Genomic DNA, 27,754 nt, shown 5'->3' with positions numbered 1-27,754 from the left:
TGTTTTCAAAACATCTTCACAATCTTTAGGTTTCCATACCTTCTTAATTTTTTCAGAAAAACAAGATGTTCTTTTAACTGAAGGTTTTTTTGACTCTTGATTTTTTCATTGAGTTTTGAAATTTTACTTTTGAGTTTTTGAATAGTCTTAGCTTGCTTTGACCTTTTCTTAGTTGACCTTATTGGATCTGGACAAGTGTCACTATCAGAGGATGATTCAGAATCACTTTTGCTACTTGACTCTTGGGTGTCAGACTCTAGGTCAGAACATACATTTTCACTTTTAGAGACTAAACTGTTAGAGTCTGAAGATTTCAAGAGTTCAGACTCTAGTGGATTTCTGCATTCTAGTATTATAGTCTCTGAGGGTTCAACAGGATCTAATGATCTTACAAAAGCATTAGTTAAAATCTTTTTATCACCATCAAATTTTATAAAAGTGTCAGGTAAAATGTTAGGTTTGAATACACTAGAATCAACTTCCACATTATTATTTAATATGTAGTTTTCACCTAGTATAGCCTTGACATCATTTGGAATTTGTTTGGCAATAGCTTCAGAATTCTTTTTGGAAGATACACACCAAGATTTACAAATTGTTTCATAATATTTTGACCTTTTAATTGATCTTCCTAATTCAGTATTTAACCTTTTAGTTTCTTCTATGTATGTCATTTTATAGGTGTCAAGTTCTGCCTCACATTCTTTTAATTCTTTAATTTCAGCATCTTTGTTTTTGATGGTGTTTTTAAGATCAAAAATTTGTGTTCATAACCTATCAATATCTTCTAAGCACCACTTAAAGTCAAGTAACAAATACTGAAACATTCTCACTTTTTCATTATCAAGATAGTTTACAAAGTTTTGTACCTTATAAGCAGAAACTTTATTACAAGTAGAGTCTTTATCCATCTTTTTAATAGATTTCAAATCTTCCTCAAACTTGCTAGAACCACTATCCCTTTCAATTATAGCCATTAGACACTTATCCTCTTCCTCATCAGATGATGAATCTTCATCCTCCCATGCTTCTGTGTACAAAGCCTTCTCCTGATCTTTGTTCTTTGACTTTTCTGCTTCACTCTTCAACTTCATGTACTTGAGCTTATACTTTCTTGCCTTGTCAACAGACTTGTTGGTATTTGAACCTCCTTCACTCTTAGACCAGCAATCTGCAGCTATGTGACCTATCTTGCCACACTTATATATATATATATATATATATATATATATATATATATATATATATATATATATATATATATATATATATATATATATATATATATATATATATATATATATATATATATATATATATATATATATATCAAGCTTTCTTTGAATCAAAAGTACTCTTACCTTTACCCTTCTTATAACCAAACCTTTTCTGCTCAATCCTTTGAGTCAAAAGAGCCACCTGCCCTTCCAGATCTTGAATCTCCTCATCTTCATCAGACTCACTATCATCATCAGAAGTTTCATCACTTTCAGATTCAACCTTGCTAGAATAACTGGAGAATAATTGCTTATTCTTCTTTGTGGTAGCCACCAATGCAGCTTCTGGATCTTTAACAACCTTATTAGCATTAATCTTGTTCTTTAATTGTGTTTCTTCAAAATTTGATAGTATGCCAAATAGCTCACTTAATTCATAGTTGTATATCTTCTCACTGATTACCATGGATGTAATCACAGACTCAAAATTTGAAGGTAACAATTCAATGAACTTTTGACACAATACCTGTTGTGTTTTCTCTACGCCAACACTTCCAAGATCATTAATTAGAACCTGAAATCTTGAATGGAGATCACTCAAAGATTCTTTAGGCTGAGCAGCAAAGTTTTCATAACATCTTATCAGATTCTTCTTCTTCTGAGTCTTAACAACTGTGACTCCTTCATAGTCATTAAGCAAAAGATCCCACATAGCTTTAGCAGTCTTGGCATGACTGATCTTTCTTAGAATTGGAATAGTAACAGCGTTACCTATAATACTTCTTATCTTACTATCAAGCTTAAATTTAATGGCTTGTGCTTCTGTCCATCTATCTCTTGGAGTTTCACGAAAGTAAGCAGGTTGTGCAGCAACAGTATCTGTGGCAGGAACAGCATCAACCATTGCACCAGGAATAATAGGTCATGTTGTGATAACTTGCTCAGCATCTTCATGAATGGAACCCAAAAACCAAAGAACTTTCAGTTTCCATGTTGCAAAGTCCGTGCCATCGAATATTGACACGCCTTTTCCAGCCATAACTGGGGTTGGAATGGTACTGGTAGACATCTTGATCAATATATGGATCGTTTTAAAAGATTACCAAGTTGGATTTACACCTTTTCCGCTCTGATACCAGTTATTAGTTCACAGTATTTGATCTATGAACACCAGACTCTCAATTGAATAATAAATATGAATTATAAGAACAATAATTGAGAGAACACGATATGAAGATATATGAAAGATAATATTAATCGTGTAAAAGATGCATCACAAGGCTAAACCGTAGTCTCTATTTATACAGTTTTAACACCAAATCTGAAGATTTGGTTTCCTAAACAACTTCACTAATAATAAAGAAAAGATAAACTCTAAACTTAACAAATATTCAAATCTCTTCAAAAGTTTATCTTCTGAAGATAAGACAGAATCAAAACGTATCTTCTAAATATTTAAACATGTCTCCAAAATCCTCCTTATCTTAGCCACCAAGAAAACCAAAACGTTGACTACACCAAACATCAGAGTCTGCAACTTCAGACTCTACAACTTCAGACTCTAAAAACCTGCAAAATGTTTTTGACTCATCAGATTATTTTTCCAACAGAGGGGCTACAAACTGCCGTGACAATCGGAGAAGAGAAGAGGCGTGAAAGAACAAGCGGTGGACAAGATCCAAAGTAGATGTGGTAAAAGGAGGTTTATAAATGTAAAGTAAAAGGAGATACGTAGTACTTTTTGATGGTTGTCTCAAAATGGAGGGTGTTTGATGATCCCGGCTCAAAGCCTCATTTCAAAGAGTGGTCAATGGCCCATTGTTATTGTTTAGGTTGTATGTTGTAGTTTAGACTCTTGTAATGTATCAAAATGTCACATTTGTTAGTCTTGTTTGGTCAATTAAGGTTTTATGCCTTGGCAGCTCAAACAATTGTATTTTTGGGTTTTCATCTTTTGGATGAATTCTCCTTATATGATATATATTCTTTTCGCCGAAAAAAAAAAAGTAGTTTTTTTTAGAGCGGATGGAGTATTAGTTTATGGTTATGAGTAATTTATTGACATGAGTTGCACCCAGTTACAATAACTCTTGTGCTGTCCAAACTCCTTTTTCTTTCCATTTGTGACTTGTTTCTCTTTATTCTTATCTCTCTCACCGCATAACTCATACCAAATTTTACCCAAATCTTCTCAATACAAAAATATAAAAAATGTCTTCTCCAAGCAAACGCAGAGAAATGGACTTAATGAAGCTGTAAGTTCTTTAATTCCATGTATATTCAATTTAGATTCAAAGAAAATAAATCAGATATCATGAATAGCTATGTTATTAATGCTATCTCAATCTCAATTAGTTTACTTGTTACTTTTTTTTTTTTTTTTGAATAATTTTATGATGAACTAGGATGATGAGTGATTATAAAGTGGAGATGATTAATGATGGGATGCAAGAGTTTTATGTACATTTCCATGGACCTGCCGACAGTAAGTTTTTTTTTTTTTAATTTCATTGTGGTACTTATTTCAATTATTTTGTTTTTGTACTTTAACAAAAATATATATTTATATTCAACTGATATGATATGAACAGGGGTGTATGAGATTGTGTATTCTTAACAGAAATTTTTTATTTGATTGCTTGTTTGATTTTCATCTGTCATTTATTATTTATTTTATAGATTAATTGGCTATATCTGTGTATATCTGTGAACAGGGTTAGATTACAAATAGTTTGGGTCTGTTATATCAAAATTGGCTATATATTTGCCTTTTTATGAGGGTGAAAAAGGCTGTCCCTTTACTTGTATCCAGGAAATATTAATTCATCTTTGATCATTTATTTTGTAAATCAGAAGCTGATTTTGACCTTTTTTGGTCAAAAAAAACATGTTAAGTCTTTCTTCTCAGTGTCAGCTCATCATGCTTAAAGCAGCATGCTTTCAAATTATAATTATTTTCTGTAACTTTTAATCGATTTTGAATATTTGATCTTGAATTTGCAGGTCCATACCATGGAGGTGTATGGAAGCTACGAGTCGAGCTTCCAGATGCTTATCCTTATAAATCTCCATCCATCGGCTTCGTTAACAAAATCTATCATCCAAATGTCGATGAAATGTGAGTTTATAATAAATCTTGAACTCGTTTGGTTAAATAAGCAATGATCTTTTCTTGAAAGCAGCTCAATTGATTTTAGGTTTTTGCTAGTATATAATAATATTATAATATAATTTGCTTTTTTCAGGTCTGGATCGGTTTGCTTGGATGTGATAAATCAGACGTGGAGCCCCATGTTCGGTAACACACTTTCTTTCTAAAAAGTCTCATGAAATCTCAACTTGTGTATTTCAAAATGTTTTTATGTTAACAATAGTATATAATATATAAGTCATTATTATTATTGGATTATTTATATTTATATTTATAAATTTATAATATAATAGTGGTGTATCTATGTGTAGACTTGGTGAATGTATTTGAGGTGTTCCTTCCACAACTTTTGTTGTACCCGAATGCTTCAGATCCATTGAACGGAGAAGCTGCAGCTCTTCTAATGCGTGATAAAGCTACCTATGAACAACGTGTGAAAGGTATGCAATGCTCCATTAAACGTAATTATCATAAAGGGGTTGGGTCATTCATCATTGTACATGTACCACGACTTATCTTTAGAAATGTATTAGGACAATATAAACTGTACAATTCTTGAATTTTGTGTAAAATATCGAAGAGCCAATTAGTCCATGCCTTCTCACTTTGTAAATTTTGGATTCTTGATAATTGTGTAGCACGTAAATGGCTGAAAGTTAAAATGTAAAGGTAGAAACAAGAGGTGAAATTTTTAACTTTGCCACTGATGAATGGGTCGATTTGGGTTGTGTTTGACGGGTTGACCTGTTCCACCCCATTTAGTGGAATGGGTCATATGGGTAAGTTTAATCTCAGCTTTGTAATTTAGAAAATTTAGCTATAGAGGAAGCGAGTTGGACGAGTCAATCAGGTTGGATGTTGCCCAAAGTGGTTTAAAATACATCATCTTCAATGTCTTATTGATAAAAATTAAATTTTTAACAACTTAATTTAAGAATATAAATTTCTATTATATTAATTTACTTCTGAAATCATATTAATCCAACTTTAGACATTGAACTTTGGTAAACAAGCATCAAGTGTTGTACATATGGTTCATTTAACAGAGTATTGCCAAAAGTATGCTAAAGCAGAAGATGTGGGTGCTCTTCCTGAGGAGAAATCAAGTGATGAGGAGTTGAGTGAAGACGGATATGACTCAGGAGATGATGACTTGGCAGCGGGCCCAGTGGACCCGTAGTCCACTCCATTGGCTATCATAGTTCACAATATTTGTACATAATGTTTAGCTGTTGAAATCGTGTTGTTAACTTAATATTACTAAAAATGGTTATGGGAAGGGATGAAAAATGAAAATCCCATTCCTACTGTGAAGTTCATCTGATGTAAATAAATTTATTTGGTTTTCGTCATATATATATATATTGTTGGTTGTTTGATCCCCTATATATATAAACTATCAGGGTGCTAAAACAACTTTTACACTTGAGAGAAGCTGAAATCAACCTTGCAATTGTTGCAGACTCTACGCTCACCATATATTCATTTTTAACCCTCCGGGAGTTTGCTCCCGTTAGATTACGTGGTGGCACTGATGAAAAGTAACGGAATCAAGAAGGCGTTAGTTAGGCTGGACCTGCGACGTCAGGAAAGTGACGCATTTCTTTGTGTATGTGAGTTTCATATGCAACCAATCACATATTTTCAAGATTTAATAAATATACATTTATATAATTAATTTATTTTTTTCCACCCCATCTCCAATCAAATTTTATCATATCACCCTACCCAATATTTAACATAAAATATTACAACGGTTAAAAAAATGTCATTACCATATCACATGCAGTTTTTACTTTTTGGTCAAAAAGCGCCTATTTCCTGTGATATCACAAACACGGTTGGATATGGTCTTAGTTATGTTACGTAAAGATGTTCCCTGTTGGAATATTTGGCTTTTAAAACCTTTGCAGTTGTTGCTTTTAAAACCTTTGCAGTTGTTCTAGTTCCTTGCTAACGAGTCTCTTTTTATTTTATAATTTTGGCCGTGTAAAAAAAATGAGATACATAGATGTAGTGTTCATTACCATTGGCGATTACATGATTATAATTTATAAGTTAATGGGGTCCGGAAATTTTTAAGCATTAATTTTATTTTAATGCTATTTTAATGGTAGTTTACCTTCAAAAAGCTACAAATTCGAAAAATATGTGGTATGAGTAGTTAAATTTAGTGGTGTCCTGTATAATTTAAAAAAAAAATTATAAATTTGGAAAATATATATGGTCATACAGTTAAATTACTCAAAGTGTGTGACTTGGTACTTGCTAGCTAATGTCTATTGAATTGTTTTCTGTTTTCTATAAACTATTTTAGTACTACTTATTGTTGGTGAGTAAAAACAAAATCCGATGTAGGCATGTAGATCTTGGATGAACTTGTTTATTTGCTAAAATATGAACAATCGAAAGGTTGAACAGATCGAATCACACAAGAACAGAATATCCAAAAATACTTGCGAAAAAAAACCACAAACCCTAATTATAACCGGGCAAAGCCCAAAGTCTACACAAGAAAAATAGATCTTCTCCCTTACAAGAAAACACCACTTCAAATATGATCAATCACCAGCAAATGATTGATCACTCTTCAATCTACAAACCCTAATCTAGAGAGAGTAAAAAACGAATACAGAAGAATAATAAAACTGAATTAATAAAATAAAAAAGAAAAATAACTTAAATAATATTTCAACTTTTGCATTTGTCACTTCTAGTCCCTCTAAAATACACCGTCCTTTAAAGTGCACAAAATATTTCTGGAACTTTAAAATAGAACCTACAAGTTTGACAAACACAACAAAACACACAAAACAATATATTCCAAGTAAGATTGATTAGTACCTTATATCTTTTGAACATGCCCCCTCAATCTGATCTTGGAATAAGTCAATAAGTCCAAGTTTATCACAGAAATATTTGTGTCTTAGCATTCAAACCCTTAGTTAAAATATTTGCAAGCTGAACATTGGAGTCAATTTTCACAGTTTTAATCATACCTGAAGACACTTTTTTTCTTATAAAATGAACATCAACTTCCAAGTGTTTTGTTTTTTCATGAAATACAGGATTTGCTACAATCTGAATTGCAGACTTATTATCACAAAATAGTGCAACAGGTAAATTAGTTTTAATATGTAAGTCATCAAGTAACTTCAAAATCCACATAATTTCAGTAGCAGCATTACTCATGCATTTATACTCAGACTCTGCAGATGATCTAGAAATAACATTTTATTTTTTTACTTTTCCAGGAGATGAGTGTTTCTCCTAGAAAAATAAAATAACCATTAACAAACTTTCTTAAATGTATAGATTTAGCCCAATCTGCATCAACAAAAGCAGTTAACTAAAAAAAATAGACTTAGTCACACAAACACCTTTTCCAGGTGACAACTTGAGGTATCTCAAGACATGAAAAGCAAGATTCAAATGACTTTGTAATGGTGAATGCATGAATTGACTCAGACAGTAAACAACATATGCAATGTCTGGCCATGTCATTGTTAAATATATCAACTTGCCAACTAACTTTTGATAATAAGAAATGTTTTCAATTTTCTTATTTTTCTCAGAAACTTCATTATTGATATTAACATTTTGATCCATTGGAGTAGATAGTGGTTTACATCCTAACATACCAAAATCTTGAAGTAATTCAAGACAATATTTTCTTTGATTTAAGCAAACACCATCTTTATAATTAAGAACTTCAATTCCAAGAAAATATTTTAGCTTTCCCAAGTCTTTGATTTTAAATTTGGAACTAAGATAAGTTTTAAACTGTTTTATTTCAGATTCATTATTCCCTGTAATAATTATATCATCAACATAAACAAGAATTGCTAAAAACAAATCTTTTTCAAGCTTTATATACAAGGAATAGCCTTTAATACATTGTTTAAAACCATTAGCAATTAACACAGAAGTTAGTTTTTCATTCCATTTCCTGAGAGCTTGCTTTAAACCATAAAGAGATTTTATTAATTTGCATACTTTGTTACCATTTTCATTGAAATACCCTCCAGGAGGAGTCATATTGTAACGACCCGGCTTTTTCGACTTGCTTTTGTGCTTTGTGCTTTCGCGAAACTGCGTATATGTGCGTACTGAGCTAGTTTATGCTCCGGGATCTTATTTAATGATTAATTACTTTCATTAATATCTTACAACGTGCTATTAAGTGTGTAATCACTTAACTTGATCCTCGAATGCTTTTACGACCGTTGGTGTCACTTGGCGTTTTTAACGAACTGCGTACTGCGTACACGTTTAACTTTTGTCGTAACCGGAACATTACTACTACAAAATATTAATTGTTATTTTATAATAACAATTACTTGGGTTTTTGGATGCTTAATTACCCTTAGTAATTTACTAGAGCACACTAGTTAGTCTTGTTGGACTTTCTACCTTATTGGACCTTAGCCCACCCTACACTAGTTAGTCCGCTATTTAATTAGCCCAATTATAATTAACTAGTGACCCATTAATAAGTAAGACAAATGCCCATTTATTAGAGGGAACATACTAGCATTTTTGTCAAGTATTATCCTTAATGTTGCATGTGATCCTAACATAAGAACCAACTTTAGACAACCATTAACCAAAAAGTAAAAAGGTGTCCCTCCTTGTCCCCCCCATAACCCACTGCCATGTACCCCTCCCCACACCCTCACCACCTATAAATACAAGCCTTATTCCATCATTTTACACTTGCTCTCATTTGCATTTCACATATACTTACTCTCTAATTCTTTCTCTAGTCTTTTTCTCTCTAAAAAGTGTAAGTATTTGATTTTTCTTCTTCTTCTTCCCTTGCCTTTCACGAAATCATCATCATCATTTAAGGGTCTAGTTTTTTAGCTTTGATCTTGATTACATCTTGTAGATTCAAACATAGATTTGAATCATTCAAGAACATGAAAGATTCAAGCTTTCTAGCTTTGAATCTTTACCTACTTTGTAGATCTAAATCTTTTAACTTTGAATCTTATTGTGTTTGTAATCTTCATGTAACTTAAAGATCCAAGCTTTATGCTTCAAGATCTTCAAGAACAACCAAAATGCAAGCTTTCTAGCTTGAATCTTCATATCTTTTGTTGGATCTAAGTTTTCTAACTTATGATCTCATTATTTTGTTGTAAAGATCAAAACTTGTGTTTATGGTCTTCATGTAACTTAAAGATCTAAGCTTTATGCTTCAAGGTCTTCAAGAACACTAAAGGTTCAAGCTTTCTACCTTTGTGACCTTATAACTTGTGTGAAAAGGATCCAAGCTCTCTAGTTTAGGGTTCCATCACTTTATTTGACTTATATTATGTTCATACTTATTTGATTGAAGTAAATTTTGTAGCTTTAGTTGTAAATGTAACTTGTAATTGTGTTAAGACTAAGGATATGATGTAACCTTGGTTCATCATCCATCTAAGACTCTTAAATGAGTTGTATTCTTACTTGGTCTTAACATATTGTGTATTGATGGTAGAATCTTGGTCAAGGTGATGCTAACCCATCAACGAGTTGTACACTTGAAGCTACAAGCATCAAGGATGAGAACCGTGATGAGCATCAAGCACCAAGAACCCCACCGGAGCACTTGTTTAACTATTTTTTGGGATCTGATCAGATTTCTGGACTTCTGAAAATTGATTTTCAGTTAGTTCGTTTCGAGTAGATGACTTTTCGTTTAGGCCTCGACTTAATCTGATATACGGTTTAGGATTTATAGCCCTCCGAATGTCACTACGCCGTTGTAACGTTGTGCTGAAATTTCTAACCTACTCGCACTTAAACCATCGCCACGGTCAAATGAAGACGAGTTAGGTTCTAAAATTGGTCAGAGGTTAGAGGACTCATATACGGAGCCATAGCCACTGACTATGCGTCTTTTCGTTTTGTATAGAGGTCGTAGCAGCTGACCGAAGTCAGCCTATTGTTTCGATCTCTATTCTTGTCAAACTTACTTAGCTTTTATGATCTCTATTCTTGTCAAACTTACTTAGCTTTTATGATGATGAATGATGATGATGATGACACTTAAACTTAATTTATGCACTTTCAAACCTTTTTGGGACAACATACTGACTTAGTGACCTTTGACTTAGGTTGACGACCTTTCGGATGGACTTACTACTTGCATACTTTCATTATCGACTTTGCCGCTTTTATCACTGTGAGTTATAGCATCCCTTTTTACTTTAATTATTTTGGGATTGAGAATACATGCGTTTTTTACATTTTACATACTAGGTACGAGTACTTAAACTTTATATATGTGTGGGTTATACAACGACATAAACTTTCCCCTTAGCTCGGTAACATTTAGTCATTGGTTTTTGAACCGGTGAACGCGAATCTTAGATATGGATCCATAGGGTTTGACATCCCCACTCGGGCTAGTCGCCCTAGCATTTAACGGGTGTTTAATACTTCATAAACATACGCACTCGCCAAGTGTACTTTTAGGGGGTTATAAACATTAAGTTAGTTACCAAGTGCCCACGGATAAGCATATACTTTATCATACTCATTTGAATTATTGATTTAAACTGCTGGTTGAAGCATTGAAATCTCGTGGCCTATATTACATTACTGATTACAAACAAACTATAGCTCACCAACATTCGTGTTGACTTTTTAAGCGTGTATTTCTCAGGTGCTTAGACGATGTTGCTTCCGCTGTTAGACTTGCTGTCTTGGTGTTATAGACTTGCTGTTATGGACCTGCTGTGTTAGATTTTCGCGGCATTACTTAGAGATGTCTCAATCATGAAACTTTTATCTTGCATTCACAACTTATGTTATTTGAATAATGGCTTTGTAATGACCTCTGTGTCATGTTATATTTTGTAAACGCTATCTTTTTATGAATGCAAAACTGGTTTTCAAACAACATATAGTGTTTGACCGTGTAAAGATCCTGTTGTTGACGAATCGTACACGATGGTTTTGTACAGGGCGTCACATTTGGTATCAGAGCATTGGTTGTAGGGAATTAGGTTGCATTAGTGAGTCTTGACAGAGTCGAGTAGGATTCGCTAATAGGACTAATCTACAACTTGCTCGTTTACTTGTTTCTGCAGAACCTGCTGCATGCAACTGTGTTATATTACTGAATGATACTGCTTACTACTACTGCATGCCACTGCTTACTTCTACTGCTGCATGCTACCGTTTCCTTTTACTGCTATGTAAACTCGTTGTATGCTTTTGCTTATTCTTGGTACTGCATGCTACTATCTGCTTTTGCATGTTACTTCTGTTTAGAACTGTTATTATTACCATACTATGCACTGCTGTAGACGATCTAGGCTGCTGTATTTACTATGCCTGCTTACGTGCTTGCTACCCGTCTGCATTTCGCTGTACTGACTTGGAGAATTTACCCTTCCTAGTTCAGATGTTTTTCTGAACCCTCTTCCCACTCGTCTAACCCTAAGGACTAGTAATGTAATCCACCTATTACTACCATTCCACTGTTCCAGAGATCGAAACATTACTTCACGCAATCTAGGAGGAGTACCCCTCAGATTACACGCCCGCTAAGGTTGATCCTCGGAGGAGGAGATATGCGAGGACTTGCCGGAGTAACCGCACCCCGAGCTCACCCTAATTAGCCACGTACAACGTATGGACATTAGAATGATGCTCAGTTTCTGCAAGATGGCTCGTATCCCGTACACTTTCATGACCGTCACTTATCTCTTCCATTCTCCACCACTACTCGACGATCTAACGACACTTCTGGACTTAGGTCCCTAACACTCATAGGCATTGGAGAAGTCAGGAAGGCATCTCCTTTCACAAGGTCAGAGTGTCATCTACTGATGCCCAGCCATACCCGAAGACTTGGGAGTCGCCTCAAGACGTATCGTATTACTACTTGTTACACGTACAACTCGACACGAGACCCAGATTGAATTTCTAGAAAGGAACCTAACGACATTACCTGAACCCGAACATTTTGAAGAAATTTCGGGACAATTAAGCATTGATGCATGACCTACGGAATCTACGCACCTACACCGAGAAACCGTGAGATTAATTATGTAGATTTTGTTTTAGGATAGCATAAATAAAGCACCGTTAGATGAAATTGAGTATAACTTGAAGTGATCACGTTACATTGACCATATGGAGTGATATTGGAATGAACGTACGATTTAGTACAATATAATGACGCCAGGCCAGCGTGACTATATTGAAGTAAATCATCCAGAAGTCCCAATGTTACTAAATAAGGAATATGAAGTGATTCAAATGGAATTTTGGTAGGAACCACTTGAGTATACGCATTATGGTCTGTTAGAGGTAGGGAAAGAATAACCACTTAGCCCAGGTACTGTACAAGCAGGGCCTTGATTGCAGAATTTGTAACCCAAAAATTTGTTATAGATTTAGACACCCTGGATACTTAAGGAAAAAGTTCTGAGATAGGAAAAACCTTGGACTCACTTACGGTAGAGCAATCGTTATCTCAGCTATGGAGACTCGCATGAATCCTGATTTTAGTTAGGGTACGTTTCATCACAACGTTTTATTGTCTCAAAGTTGTCTAGTACTAGAGCGATAGAAACCTTATATCTAAGGACCTTAGTATTATGACTAATAAGCCATTAACAACCATGAGGGTTAAATATTCTATAGGACAAGCAAATGGTAAGCTGGCAGGGATAGAGGAATAATTTAAGGTGGTACCTTAAAATTAATAGGTGGGTCATTTGGAGATGACCTCATGTCAACAAAACTTGGAAGTTTTAAAGTAGTAGTTGAAAAGGATTAGTTACCTATGCACAAGCAGATGTTATTTGAGAAGATTGATAGAGTTTTTCACAGCAGTATAATAAGATTTGGTTGGAATGAACCTTAAGATTTACCTAACACCCATCAAGTTAGGAAGCTTGATGTAAAAGTTGGAATGGACTTTAGGATTAACTTAATACTCATCAAGCTAGAAAGCTTGAATGAAATAGTTGGAATGGACTGACTTTCAAGGATGAAAGCGAAAGCTATTTATAGATTATTCGTATACCTCGCGAGAATGGTGAGCCATTAATAGTTTACGAGAAGAGAAGTAGCCGAAGCTAAACCTTATTAGTTGCATGAAGGCACAAAAGGTCAAAGCCGAATACCAAAAGCCATCTGGGTTACTTCAACAACCTGAAATCCCACAATAGAAATGGGAATGAATAACAATGGATTTCATCACGAAGCTACCAAAAACGGTAGGCGGTTATGACACTATCTAGGTTACTGTTGACCATCTCACCAAACCTGCTCACTTTCTAGTCATGAAAGAAACCAATGCAATGGATAAACTTGTACAACAATACATAAAAGAAATTGTATCCCGTCACTTCAGTGATTCAAATTCTATCTTAAGGACTACCCAAGAATCTTATCTGATACTCATTCTTACGCGACTCTGGATCCTAACTTATTCCGAGAGATTTCTTATTCGATGATAATCACAACATCATCCTTCCTACTTCGATATTAGTCATACCAGTTCAAACTCTTCCAAAATCAATGAGTGGTAAATTCTCATCCTCATATTCTCCCATTCGTATCTCACGTATAAGCAACAACTTCACACTTAAGCATTTTTGGTCGAAGGACTTATGCCCTAATAATAGTCATCAACCACATTTAAACTCAACAGTGTTCATTACCACGTAACATTTTTGCTCAAATATCACCCGAAAATTTTCAAAAATCTTTTACTCATGAATCTTTTTCCAACTTATAACCTCCGAAATATGAAAATTTTGTTTGCCAAAATTTTACTCACACTATTTTACGGTACGATCCCCTAAAAGTTTTATAAAAGTAAATTTATTTTATTTACCATTCGTGCAAATTTTTGAAATCGTATATAAAATAAAGTAAATGATTTCTTATCTTTGACAAATACATATGAAATTTTACTTTCACTTTTACAAATCAAATCTTTTATTCAAAAGGTATCTTACACTGAATGGTACGTGTTGTACATAACCCAGTTTACTAAGAACTTCGTTTCTTTTCTTACGTTGTCACCTTAAACGATTTCTATAAAAATTTTGTTGCTTATTATACAAAATTCTTCATTGCTTATTCGTATCCAAGTCATCATGAAGACTTTACAACCGTCGAAGTTTCGTGTGTGTGTGTATGTATGTGATGAAGGCACTTACTACCACGTCATGCAGAGCCTTCGGGCATCCACTAACACTTAAACCATTCAAAATTTCTGCGTTACCTCAGGGATCTTATTTGTCACACCTGTCGGAGCGATGCTCTTTCTTATATAACTCTAAGTCCTGACTTATTCCAAAGGATTCTCATTTAGTGATATTAACATCATTAGTATTCCGACTTTAATATTAGCCATAACCTGTTTGGCATCTTGCAAAGTCAAGAAGCGATTAACTTCTCGTCCTCATGCTCTATCCTTCGTACCTCACCTTTTAGCAACGGCTTCACACGTGAATATTTTTTGGGCCAAAGACTTAAGTCCCTAATAATCATCAAAACTACATTTAATTCATTAGTTTTCATTACCTAGTAACATGTCAACCGATGATTCAAAGATTTTTCACTCGACCTTTTTTTTAACTCGTAACCTCTGAAATACAAAAAACTATGTTTATCAACATTTTTACACGTTGATTTTTACACGTTGTTACTTACGCGGTCCTCACGAGATTTATGGACAAATGAAAATAATAAAATTTTTCTGTCACTTATGCGATTTGTAAAATCATATATGTATGTATATAATTAAGTTAACAAGTTTACCTTTACTTATTTTGGGTTAATACATACTAAGTTATACCTTCAAATTATTTAAAAATCGCTCCTTTATTGAGTTGTTTAACTTAAGTCAAATAGTTTTGTGCAAAATGGTACACGTTGTTCATACTTCTAAATTTACTAGGAAATTCGTTCTTTTTATGTTGTCACATCAAACGTTTAAAAGTTTTTCAAAACTTCCTTGGTTGATTTTATTAAAGGTTTTCGTATTAAGTCTACACCATGTATGGATCACACTTTTTTTCTTGTCCTCCGTTTCGGGATGAAGCTTACGATTAAGATCTTTGTTAAAAACTCTTGAGCCACTTTGGATGGCAGTTTTATAAATTTTGTTAAGAAGTTAAATGTTCCCCTTAAGGTTAGATTTGGCAAAAACGCGGGCCGATAAATCAGTTTTCCGAGGTACACACAGTGGTCACCCTATCGTAAGAAAGGCATTAGGCGGGTTTCTACTCTCAATATTTCCTGGCTAATCGCAACACTCTCGTAAACATCATCTCTATGAATCAGTATGTTGAGGTACAAGAATCAATTTTGAAATTCTTTTCACTCGGAGAAAACCATTCTTTATGACCTAGGGTTCACATATATTCTCATCCGCGCATCCCCTTAAGTATAAGGAAAAATTCAGGACGAACCGCTCGGAGAGTTCACTCTCGTTCAAGGACCACACTTTTCGTGCGATTTTATTTTGGAATTGTAGTGTAAGATACTTTAGGAATCTATGAATCTTGTTATCCTCTTGGAGGGGACTGCTTAAAACATCTACAACACTGATGTGGTTACTCTACATATTTCTTCCTTCATTGGTCACAACTATATGTTGTTCTAGATTAATGTTAACCCTAACTTCAACATGTAACTGAAAGGATAAAGTTATATTATGGAACTTTGCTTTCATTCCAACTAAGGATAAGTTCACCTGCAGTATGGTAAACTGGGTAATATCATTCATTGTTCGTTCAGACCGTCCTGAAGACACTATAAATAATTATGGCTTGCATTTCATATAAGTCCAATTAGTCACTTTCAGCTAAAAATTTCAATTCATTTAGTCAAATTAAACGTTCTTAAATATCGGGTTCTTCATACCTATGGTCTCCTTCTGAAATTAAGGGATTAGTAAAAATCCGTGGCTAACACTATCCAGACATCAAATCGCATGGTTGTGATCACCATGTTTTCCATTCTACCCGTCAGCTTTGTATTGCGACATAAGTTATGACGCCCCGTACTAAATCAATGTGTACGGACCATCAACAATAGGATCATTACAAGGTCAAACACTATATGCTGTTTCAAAATAAGTTTGCATTCATGATAAAAGGTGACGTTTTAACCAACGCCAAATGTTTAACAACCAAAAGTATGCTTCTACGAATAGCAAGCAATAATAGTACGTGACCCGTAGGTCATTAAAAATCCATTGTTTCAAAAATAACATAGTTTGAATGCAAAGTAAATGTTTCATGCAGTGACATCTCTAATAAGCACAGCGGGTGTCTACAAAGAATGACTAGTACAGCGGAAGCAAGCAAACCTTAAGCACCTGAGAAAAACATGCTTAAAAATGTCAACACGAATGTTGGTGAGCTATAGTTTAAGTATAAAAGTAATGTAAGGTAGGCCACGAGATTTCGGTGCTTCAAACAGCGTTTCAAAATAGTAATCTAAATCAGTATGATAAAGTATATGTTCAACCATGGGCACCCAGTAACTAACTTAACGTAATAATACCCCCTAAAAGTGCACTTGGCGAGTGCGTATGTTCACGAAGTATTAAACACTCGTTAAATGCTAGCGCGACTAGCCCGAGTGGGGATGTCAAACCCTATGGATCCATATCTAAGATTCGCGTTCACCGGTTCAAAAACCAATGACTAAATGTTACCGTGCTAAGGGGAATGTTTATGCCATTGTATAACCCACACACATATAAAGTTTAAGTACTCGTGCCTAGTATGTAAAACGTAAAAGGCGCATGTATTCTCAGTCCTAAAATATAGTTAAAGTAAAAAGGGATGCAATAACTCACAGTGTAAAGTAGTTAAGTTGATTCGAGATAAGTTTGAAAGTAGTTGGTCCGAAAGGTCCTCAACCTAAGTCAAAAGTTACTAAGTCAGTAAATCGTCCCAAAGGTTTAAAAGTATGTAAATTAGGTCTTAAGTATCATCATCATTCATCATTTAACAAAAAGTGTAAAGTAAGTTTCAAGTAAAGACTAGGGTTTGAAACAAAGGCTGACTTCGTTCAGTCGCCACGACCTCTATACAAACTGAAATGAGGTGAGACCAGTCGCCATGGCTCCGTATATGAGTCCCCTAGGTACTGACCAATTTCCAGAACCAAACTCGTCTTCGTTTGACCGCGGTGGCGGTTTAAGTGCGAGTAGGTCAGAAATTTCAGCACAACGTTAATAGGGTGTAGTGACTTTCGGGAGGCCATAGCTCCTAAACCGTAACTCGGATTAAGACGAGGTATAAACGGAAAATCATCTACTCGAACCGAAATAACTGAAAATCAACTTTACAGTAGCCCAGGTAGTCTGATCAGTTCCAGAAACAGTAAGAAAAGTGTTCCGGTGGGTTCTTGGTGCTTGTTGCTCATCACGGTTCTCATCCTTGATGCGTATAGCTTCAAGTGTACAACTCGTTGATGTGTTTGCATCATTTAAACCAAGGTTTGACCATCATAACACTAGTGTAAGTCTAAGATATATAGCACAACTCACTTAAGAGTTGTATGTAGTTTGATGAACCAAAGTTACATCAAGATCTTAGATCCGACACGTACATGAGTTCTACTAGTAATATTAAGCTACAAACTTGAAAGTAAACTTAAATAAACAAGATCTTAAGTTGTAGAACATAGTTATTAGTTAGATCTTGAAGATCCTAGACCCAAAATTCTAGATCTAACATAAGTGTACAAAGTTATTATTAAAAAAATTTACTTACATGTTCTTGAACTTACAAAGTAGTTTCAAGAAATATGAGATCAAGATTAACTAGTAATACTTGACCAAATTAACAATATTATAACTTTAAATAAATGAAATGAAGAAATAAATTAAAGTTACAAGTATTATGTTCATGTTTGCTTCATACTTGAGAAGATTCAAATCAAAGTTTGAATCTTAAGAAAGTAAGCTTCAAGTCTACAAAACATGAACATAAAGAAGATCATCAAGTTTATGAACTTTAGATCTTGAAAACATCTTAATTGTAGAACCATAAACTAACAAGTTTAGGTTCTTGTTCTTGGTTCTTCTTCAAATAATGGATGGAAGAAAACAAGATTTATGAAGATACAAACTAACAAGTTTGATCTTTAATCAACAACAACAACAAGTAACTAGTAAATGATGATGATGGAACTTGAATTTCAAAGAAAGAAAAGAAATAAAATAAGTTTATTACTTACAAAGTTTTGAGAGAAAAGAGAGAAAAAGAGTAGTAAGTAAGTGTGTGTGTGTGAAATGAGGAAGTAATACTTGTAAATATGTAACAAAAATTGAAAATAAAAGAACTCCCTCCGCACCATGAAAGTGGATGGTTTTTACAACAAAAAGGGAAGGGTCAAAATCTACTTTCCAACATGGGAGAATGGTGTTAGCTTGAAGTGGTATTAAAGCAAATTGGTATGGGAAAGTGGTGTAAGTGTGCATGTAACTAGATTCCTTTCACTAATGTTAATTAATCCATGCTTTCATTAATAAATCACTAGCTTAAAAGATGGGCTTATTAGTCCATTAAGTGTGTAGGGTGGGCTTCCAAGTCCATGTTCAAATAATAAAAGCCCAATCTAAGTAAGTATGCAATTAATCAAATAAAGCCCAAGTAATTAACTAGTAACCTTAGTTAGTTAAAAATGATCAATATTAATTAATCATGAATGTAAATAATATTCAAAAATATTATTCGTGAAAAGTACGTGTGTCACAAAGACAAGTCGGGCCATGAAAAGTCAAATACGGTGACAAGTCCATTAAGGTAACTAGTAAGCATTAGTAAACACTAAACTTAATTTAAATAAGCCCTTAAGCCAAATAATTGTTATAATAAATAACAATCAAGTTTACGCAGTCATAATATTCCAATTACGACAAAAGTTTAACGTGTACCAAGTACATATCTCGTTTAAAACGATAAGTGACACCAACGGTCGTAAAAGCATTCAGGGATTAAGTTAAGTGATTACACACTTAATAGCACGTAGTAAGATATTAACGAAAGTAATTAATCACGATTAAAGATCCCAGAGCATAAGCTAGCTCAGTACGCATAAATACGCAGTTTCGTGAAAGCACAAAGCACAAAAGCAAGTCGAAAAAGCCGGGTCGTTACATAAGTGCTCAATGTTTTAGATAAATTTAGTAACATTCATGATGTACTTCATGCATCCAGCTTACTGAAGATGCCTGTAAGGCTAAAAACATCATCTTTCCTTTTATGGATATATATTCAGAGGACATGTTCATGTTAACAAGAAACGAAATCAATTTGTTGATCTCTTAGGACAAGAGGCTTAATTAATGTCGCATACATATTCTTACTGTTATACGCCCAAGTACCTTTCAAGGTAAATAACTCATTTCTGAGCCCACGTATCTCACGGAACTTTGATACGCTCCTTCTTATTCAAAAACGGTACCATTACTGGTCATTCCTCAAAATTTCGGGACGAAATTTTCTTTAACAGGTGGGTAATGTAACGACCGGGCTTTTTCGACTTGCTTTTGTGCTTTGTGGTTTCGCGAAACTGCGTATATGTGCGTACTGAGCTAGTTTATGCTCCGGGATCTTATTTAATGATTAATTACTTTCATTAATATCTTACAACGTGCTATTAAGTGTGTAATCACTTAACTTGATCCCCGAATGCTTTTACGACCGTTGGTGTCACTTGACGTTTTAAACGAATTGCGTACTGCGTACACGTTTAACTTTTGTCGTAACCGGAACATTACTACTACGAAATATTAATTGTTATTTTATAATAACAATTTCTTGAGTTTTTGGATGCTTAATTACGCTTAGTAATTTACTAGAGCACACTAGTTAGTCTTGTTGGACTTTCTACCTTATTGGACCTTAGCCCACCCTACACTAGTTAGTGGACTATTAAATTAGCCCAATTATAATTAACTAGTGACCCATTAATAAGTAAGACAAATGCCCATTTATTAGAGGGAACATACTAGCATTTTTGTCAAGTATTATCCTTAATGTTGCATGTGATCCTAACATAAGCACCAACTTTAGACAACCATTAACCAAAAAGCAAAAAGGTGTCCCTCCTTGTCCTCCCCATAACCCACGGCCATGTACCCCTCCCCACACCCTCACCACCTATAAATACAAGCCTTATTCCATCCATTTTACACTTGTTCTCATTTGCATTTCACACACACTTACTCTCTAATTCTTTCTCTAGTCTTTTTCTCTCTAAAAAGTGTAAGTATTTGATTTTTCTTCTTCTTCTTCCCTTGCCTTTCACGAAATCATCATCATCATTTAAGGGTCTAGTTTTTTAGCTTTGATCTTGATTACATCTTGTAGATTCAAACATAGATTTGAATCATTCAAGAACATGAAAGATTCAAGCTTTCTAGCTTTGAATCTTTACCTACTTTGTAGATCTAAATCTTTTAACTTTGAATCTTATTGTGTTTGTAATCTTCATGTAACTTAAAGATCCAAGCTTTATGCTTCAAGATCTTCAAGAACAACCAAAATGCAAGCTTTCTAGCTTGAATCTTCATATCTTTTGTTGGATCTAAGTTTTCTAACTTATGATCTCATTATTTTGTTGTAAAGATCAAAACTTGTGTTTATGGTCTTCATGTAACTTAAAGATCTAAGCTTTATGCTTCAAGGTCTTCAAGAACACTAAAGGTTCAAGCTTTCTACCTTTGTGACCTTATAACTTGTGTGAAAAGGATCCAAGCTCTCTAGTTTAGGGTTCCATCACTTTATTTGACTTATATTATGTTCATACTTATTTGATTGAAGTAAATTTTGTAGCTTTAGTTGTAAATGTAACTTGTAATTGTGTTAAGACTAAGGATATGATGTAACCTTGGTTCATCATCCATCTAAGACTCTTAAATGAGTTGTATTCTTACTTGGTCTTAACATATTGTGTATTGATGGTAGAATCTTGGTCAAGGTGATGCTAACCCATCAACGAGTTGTACACTTGAAGCTACAAGCATCAAGGATGAGAACCGTGATGAGCATCAAGCACCAAGAACCCCACCGGAGCACTTGTTTAACTATTTTTTGGGATCTGATCAGATTTCTGGACTTCTGAAAATTGATTTTCAGTTAGTTCGTTTCGAGTAGATGACTTTTCGTTTAGGCCTCGACTTAATCTGATATACGGTTTAGGATTTATAGCCCTCCGAATGTCACTACGCCGTTGTAACGTTGTGCTGAAATTTCTAACCTACTCGCACTTAAACCATCGCCATGGTCAAATGAAGACGAGTTAGGTTCTAAAATTGGTCAGAGGTTAGAGGACTCATATACGGAGCCATAGCCACTGACTATGCGTCTTTTCGTTTTGTATAGAGGTCGTAGCAGCTGACCGAAGTCAGCCTATTGTTTCGATCTCTATTCTTGTCAAACTTACTTAGCTTTTATGATGGTGAATGATGATGACGATGACACTTAAACTTAATTTATGCACTTTCAAACCTTTTTGGGACAACATACTGACTTAGTGACCTTTGACTTAGGTTGATGACCTTTCGGACCGACTTACTACTTGCATACTTTCATTATCGACTTTACCGCTTTTATCACTGTGAGTTATAGCATCCATTTTTACTTTAATTATTTTGGGACTGAGAATACATGCGCTTTTTACGTTTTACATACTATGCACGAGTACTTAAACTTTATATATGTGTGGGTTATACAACAGCATAAACTTTCCCCTTAGCTCGGTAACGTTTAGTCATTGGTTTTTGAACCGGTGAATGCGAATCTTAGATATGGATCCATAGGGTTTGACATCCCCACTCGGGCTAGTCGCGCAAGCATTTAACGGGTGTTTAATACTTCGTAAACATACGCACTCGCCAAGTGTACTTTTAGGGGGTTATAAATGTTAAGTTAGTTACCAAGTGCCCACGGATAAGCATATACTTTATCATACTGATTTGAATTACTGATTTAAACTGCTGGTTGAAGCACTGAAATCTCGTGGCCTATATTACATTACTGATTACAAACAAACTATAGCTCACCAACATTCGTGTTGACTTTTTAAGCGTGTATTTCTCAGGTGCTTAGACGATGTTGCTTCTGCTGTTAGACTTACTGTCTTGGTGTTATAGACTTGCTGTTATGGACCTGCTATGTTAGATTTTCGCTGCATTACTTAGATATGTCTCAATCATGAAACTTTTATCTTGCATTCACAACTTATGTTATTTGAATAATGGCTTTGTAATGACCTCTGTGTCACGTTATCTTTTGTAAACGCTATCTTTTTATGAATGAAAAACTGGTTTTCAAACAGCATATAGTGTTTGACCGTGTAAAGATCCTGTTGTTGACGAATCGTACACGATGGTTTTGTATGGGGCGTCACACATATAGACATCCTCAATGATTTCACCATATAAGAAAGCATTATTTGCATCAAGTTGATGTAGGACCCAACCTTTGTTCATAGCTAGAGCTATTAAACATCTCAGTGTTACCATTTTCACAACAGGAGAAAAGGTTTCTTCATAGTCAATGCCTTCTCTTTGACTAAAGCCTTTGACAACAAGTCTTGCCTTGTATCTTTCAATTTCTTCATTAGATTTATACTTAATTTTGTATACCCACTTAGTCCTAATAGGTTTTCTACCAGGAGGTAGATCAACCATTTCCCAAGTATTATTCCTATTAAGAGCAGTTATTTCTTCATTCATAGCATTGACCCAATTATTATCTTTAACAGCTTCATTATAAGTATGAGGTTTAATACTTTTGTTAAGATTTGAAACAAAACAGAAATTGTCATCATTCAAAAAAGAGTAATTGACAACTTTCTCCACACCATATTTAATCTTGCTTTCAATTACAAAATCACTGAACCTTTTAGGTAACACAACCGCTCTTTCAGATCTTCTAACTGTAGAAGTCTCTCCAACATTTTGAGTGTTTAAAGAATTTTGAAGATTTTTATTTGTGCCCTCAGGGATATCATTGCTTTCATCAGGTGTTGCACTTTGATTATTCTCATTTACATGAGAATTATCTGTGCCATCACTATTGTCAGTGTCTCTCCCTTCATCATTGGGACTTTTAGGGTTCTGGTTTTGAAAAGCAACATCATTTTCAGAATAAAAGTCAAAGAAATTTAAATGATTCAAACCAGGAACTTGAATTACTTCTTTAACACTTTTAGATTTTTTGAAGGAAAATCAGTTTCATAAAATTTCACATCTCTAGAAAATATAACAGTTTTTTGATCAAGGTTAAAAAGCTTATTACCATTTTTAACAGAAGAGTAACCAATTAAAACATATTTTTCAGCTCTATTTGAAAACTTATCGTTTGAATTTAAAACAGTACCATAACATAAACATCCAAAAACCCTAATATGAGAGAGACTAGGCTTAAAGAAAAAAATACACTCAAATGGAGGCTTCCCAGCTAGAACTGCAGTTGGTAACCTGTTAATTAAGTAAACAAAAGTTAAAACACATTCAGTCCAAAAAGATAAAGGTAACCCCCTTGAAACATAAGACTTCTTGCAACATTTAAAAGATGTCTATGTTTCCTTTAAGCAATCCCATTTTGTTGGGGAGTATAAGGACAAGATGTTTGATGAATTATCCCTTTTGAAATACAAAAATCTTTGACATTTGAATTACAAAATTCAGTACCATTATCAGACCTTATGGTCTTTATGTTAACATCAAACTAATTCTTAAGTAGATTGTAGAAATGAATAATGTTTTCAAATACTTGATCTTTAGTTTTAATTAGATATATCCAAACAGCTCTAGAGAAATCATCAACAATTGTTAGAAAAAATTTATACCCTTCTTATATGGACCCCACAAGTCAAGATGAATTAGTTCTCCTAATTTTGTTGTTTTGTGATCACTTAATGGAAAAGGTTCTCTTTTTTGTTTTGCCCTGTGACAAACATCACAAGGATTGTTTATTTCATTGTCTTTGAATTTTAAATTAGGTTTTAAAACATCCAAAACTTGATGTGCAGGGTGACCTAATCTGTGATGCCAAAGTCTGGCAGAAACATTATTACCTATAACATTATTGTTTAAAGTTTGATCACCTCTTTTAAACAGATAAAGTCCTCCAGACTCATCACCAATCCCCAGAGTTTTATTTTCCTTCAAATCCTGAAGATAACATCTATTCTTATCAAAACCCACAAACAAATTATCTTCTTTAGTTAGTATGTTAACAGACAACAAATTAACACAATATTCAGGAATTAATAAAACATTATTTAATGTGATGTGATTGTTAAGTTTATATTTCCCAAATTTTCCGATTTTAGCTTTGGTTCCATTAGGATGACCAACAGTTATATTAAATTTGGTAACATCAACTTTATCAAACAAGTTTTCTTCAGAGCAAACCATGTGTTGATTTGCTCCCGAATCAATGATCCAGTCTTTAACATGAGTTAAAGATTTACTGTTAAGATTAGAACAAAAAAACTTTTGAAAATTCTCATTAAACAATGCATTGCAATTGTAGAACCAACCTACCATATTTGCATTAGCTTCACTAGTTGAAGGTTCATTGTCTTTGCTTATAAGACTTATGATCTTTTGAATTTGTTCCTCAGAGAATGGTAAACCAGTCTTATCACTGTTACTACAAGGACTTTTTCCAGAAACAGAGTTATTATTATTAGCAACAAACTTTGGAGCAAATTGATTAAAAGGTTTTTTCTTGTATCTAAGAGGATACCCAATTACTCAAAACATCTATCGATGGTATGTCCAATCATGCCACATTTAGTACAATACAAATTAGGATTTGGACCCCTTGTAACTCTTTTAGATCCAGAATTACTGTTTGTATTATTTCCACTTTTAGTCATGAATGTAGAAGTTTGACTTATTTTAGAAAAATCATTTGTAATACCTATTCTATGAGATTCTTCCCTAGACAAAATTGCATATGCAACTTTGACATCAGAAAGAGGATCTCTAGTTAAGATATTACTCCTGATAGGTTGATACACATCATTTAAGCCCATTAGAAATTGCACTAGTTTTATTAACTTGTTATGACTTTGAAAATCCTTATTAGCTTCACATGTATAAGTTGGCAGTTTGATGAGGGCATCATACTGCTTCCACAAACAATTTACCTTATGATAATATTCAGATAGACTGCTTTGTCCTTGTGTAAGTGAGTTGAATTTATGATGTAGATTTAAAGTGACAGATCCATCAATTCTATCATATGTCTCTTTAAGTTCTTGCCATACAGGTGAAGCATTATCAGAAAATATTTGACCAAGATACAACTCATCAGAAATAGAAGTTAAAATCCATGTTAAAACCACAGCATTGCATCTATCCCATTGACCCAATAAGACCTCATCATCCTCATAGGAGCTTCTCTCACAAGTTCCATCAATAAAACCTTTTTTTATTTTTAGTATTCAAAGCTAAAGTTAAAGCCCTACTCCAAACATTATAATTTTCTGTTCCTTTAAGTTTTATAGAAATCAATGAAGTTCTAGAAGTATCACTTGCACGGAGATAAAGAGGATCTCCAAAATCTAAATTGTTTATTAAAGTAGCAGATGTTGTCTCTTCTGTATTAGACATTTTTTTTTAAAATAAAATTGATAAAACTTGTGAAAGATTTATAACAGATATAAATCAAGAAACACAAAAGAATCAGAAAAGCAGATATGCATAACAATTAGCAGATATGCAGATAACACAAGAAATAAAAACAGATAAACAGATATGCAGAACAATAAGAAGATAACAAGCAGATAAACCTTGCAATAAACAAATATGTAGAAATGCCTAAAAGAATACCAGTGCTTGATCAGGTTTCCATTGATTTCAAGAACGAAAGTCAAGAATTGGGCATTGGATTCTTGTACTAAACAAATCAAGACAAGATATAATGCAAGAAACAAAATAAACACAAATATAAAAGTAAGAGTGGTCTTGGCTATGGTTCAAGTGTGAACACAGAGGGCAGTTTATCCTTCTTAAGCAAGAAGAACTCTTCGGTTAGGTACTTTCTACAACACAAGTAGGTTTAGAATATACCAACAATCCACACTTGAGATAGCAGGAACCACCAACAGATACCAGCGGAAGCACAAAGAATGTCAAGAACAAGAGATTAATTGCAGAAACCCTATGTTATGAACAAACGCTAACCCTAATATTCTGAATCCAGAAAATTAGGAGAATAACACCAGAGCTTGTTGAATCGAAGATCGTAAATCACCCACAGACTGTGTCGAACCCAATAAATGCTCAATCAATTATACACTTGAACCGAAACCCTAGAAATTTACAGAAAACCTTAGAATCGCCAGATAATGATGAACTACTCAATAATCACAATCCAGAGACACCGATAGCTCTGATACCAAGCTAAAATATGAACAATCGAAAGGAAGAACAGACCGAATCACACAAGAACAGAATAACCAAAAATACTTGCGAAAATAAACCACAAACCCTAATTATAACCGGACAAAGCCCAAAGTCTACACAAGAAAAATAGATCTTCTCCCTTACAAGAAAACACCACTTCAAATATGATCAATTTGATCACTCTTCAATTTACAAACCCTAATCTAAAGAGAGTAAAAAACGAATACAGAAGAATAATAAAGCTGAATTAATAAAATAAAAAAGAGAAATAACTTAAATAATAATTCAACTTTTGCATTTGTCACTTCTGGTCCCTGTAGAATACACCGTCCTTTAAAGTGTACAAAATATTTCTCGAACTTTAAAATAGAACCTGCAAGTTTGACAAACACAACAAAACGCACAACGCAATATATTCCAAGTAAGATTGATTAGTACCTTATACCTTTTGAACATTATTGATTTCACAAATATGAAGTGATCATGCGAATATTTACATAGAGAAAGACTAGTCATATAAAGTGAATAGCAGCTTGTGTCATAACACCTATATAAACAAATTATGCTAAACAAACACAAAAACAAGAAAGTAAATTCAGTAATTGATCTCAACTAAATTGTCTTATTGAAAACTTAAAAGTTATTCTAAAGCATACTCGTTATTAGCTCGATATAGCAAAACGAACCATGCCCATAACTTAACTCTAACACACAACTTTCTTCATCATATATGTTAAACAATAAACTCCACCAAATAGCTTTTCATGACGTACGTCTATGTTCTAGGAGTATAAAACACACGACGGTTTTCTGTTATTTCTTCACATCCCCAACGACTTCTGGTCTTCTTTACAGTTTTGCTAATTTCATCTACGCTTGAGTGAATAGTTGTTTCCGTCACTTCTGTTCGGCCTAAACGAGTTGTCGTTTTTTTCTTTTTTTCCTTTCCAATTTTCTGGTTCAACTTAT

The 27,754-nt window shown here is 34.0% G+C and overlaps 2 protein-coding genes across 2 annotated transcripts; one reads left to right on the top strand and one right to left on the bottom strand.

The window, feature by feature from the left end:
• Positions 1-3,290: 3,290 nt before the first annotated feature.
• Positions 3,291-5,739, top strand: LOC139861986 (ubiquitin-conjugating enzyme E2-23 kDa-like). The gene is made up of 6 exons (XM_071850523.1): positions 3,291-3,472; positions 3,623-3,702; positions 4,221-4,335; positions 4,463-4,515; positions 4,680-4,808; positions 5,415-5,739. Exons 1-6 carry the CDS (start codon positions 3,429-3,431, stop codon positions 5,546-5,548), a joined length of 555 nt encoding a protein of 184 aa, XP_071706624.1. The 5' UTR covers positions 3,291-3,428; the 3' UTR covers positions 5,549-5,739.
• Positions 5,740-7,275: 1,536 nt separating this feature from the next.
• LOC139864061 (uncharacterized) lies at positions 7,276-25,990 on the bottom strand. Its single transcript, XM_071852647.1, has 8 exons — positions 25,912-25,990; positions 25,178-25,802; positions 24,234-25,106; positions 23,629-23,842; positions 22,795-23,479; positions 8,010-8,255; positions 7,668-7,695; positions 7,276-7,588 (listed from the first exon to the last, which is right to left on the bottom strand). Exons 1-8 carry the CDS (start codon positions 25,988-25,990, stop codon positions 7,276-7,278), a joined length of 3,063 nt encoding a protein of 1,020 aa, XP_071708748.1.
• Positions 25,991-27,754: the final 1,764 nt, after the last annotated feature.

Source organism: Rutidosis leptorrhynchoides, chromosome 8, assembly GCF_046630445.1.
Source record: "Rutidosis leptorrhynchoides isolate AG116_Rl617_1_P2 chromosome 8, CSIRO_AGI_Rlap_v1, whole genome shotgun sequence".
Taxonomy (NCBI): domain Eukaryota; kingdom Viridiplantae; phylum Streptophyta; class Magnoliopsida; order Asterales; family Asteraceae; genus Rutidosis; species Rutidosis leptorrhynchoides.
Note: the sequence above shows the minus strand (reverse complement) of the source record. Positions and strands in the feature narration are given on the sequence as shown.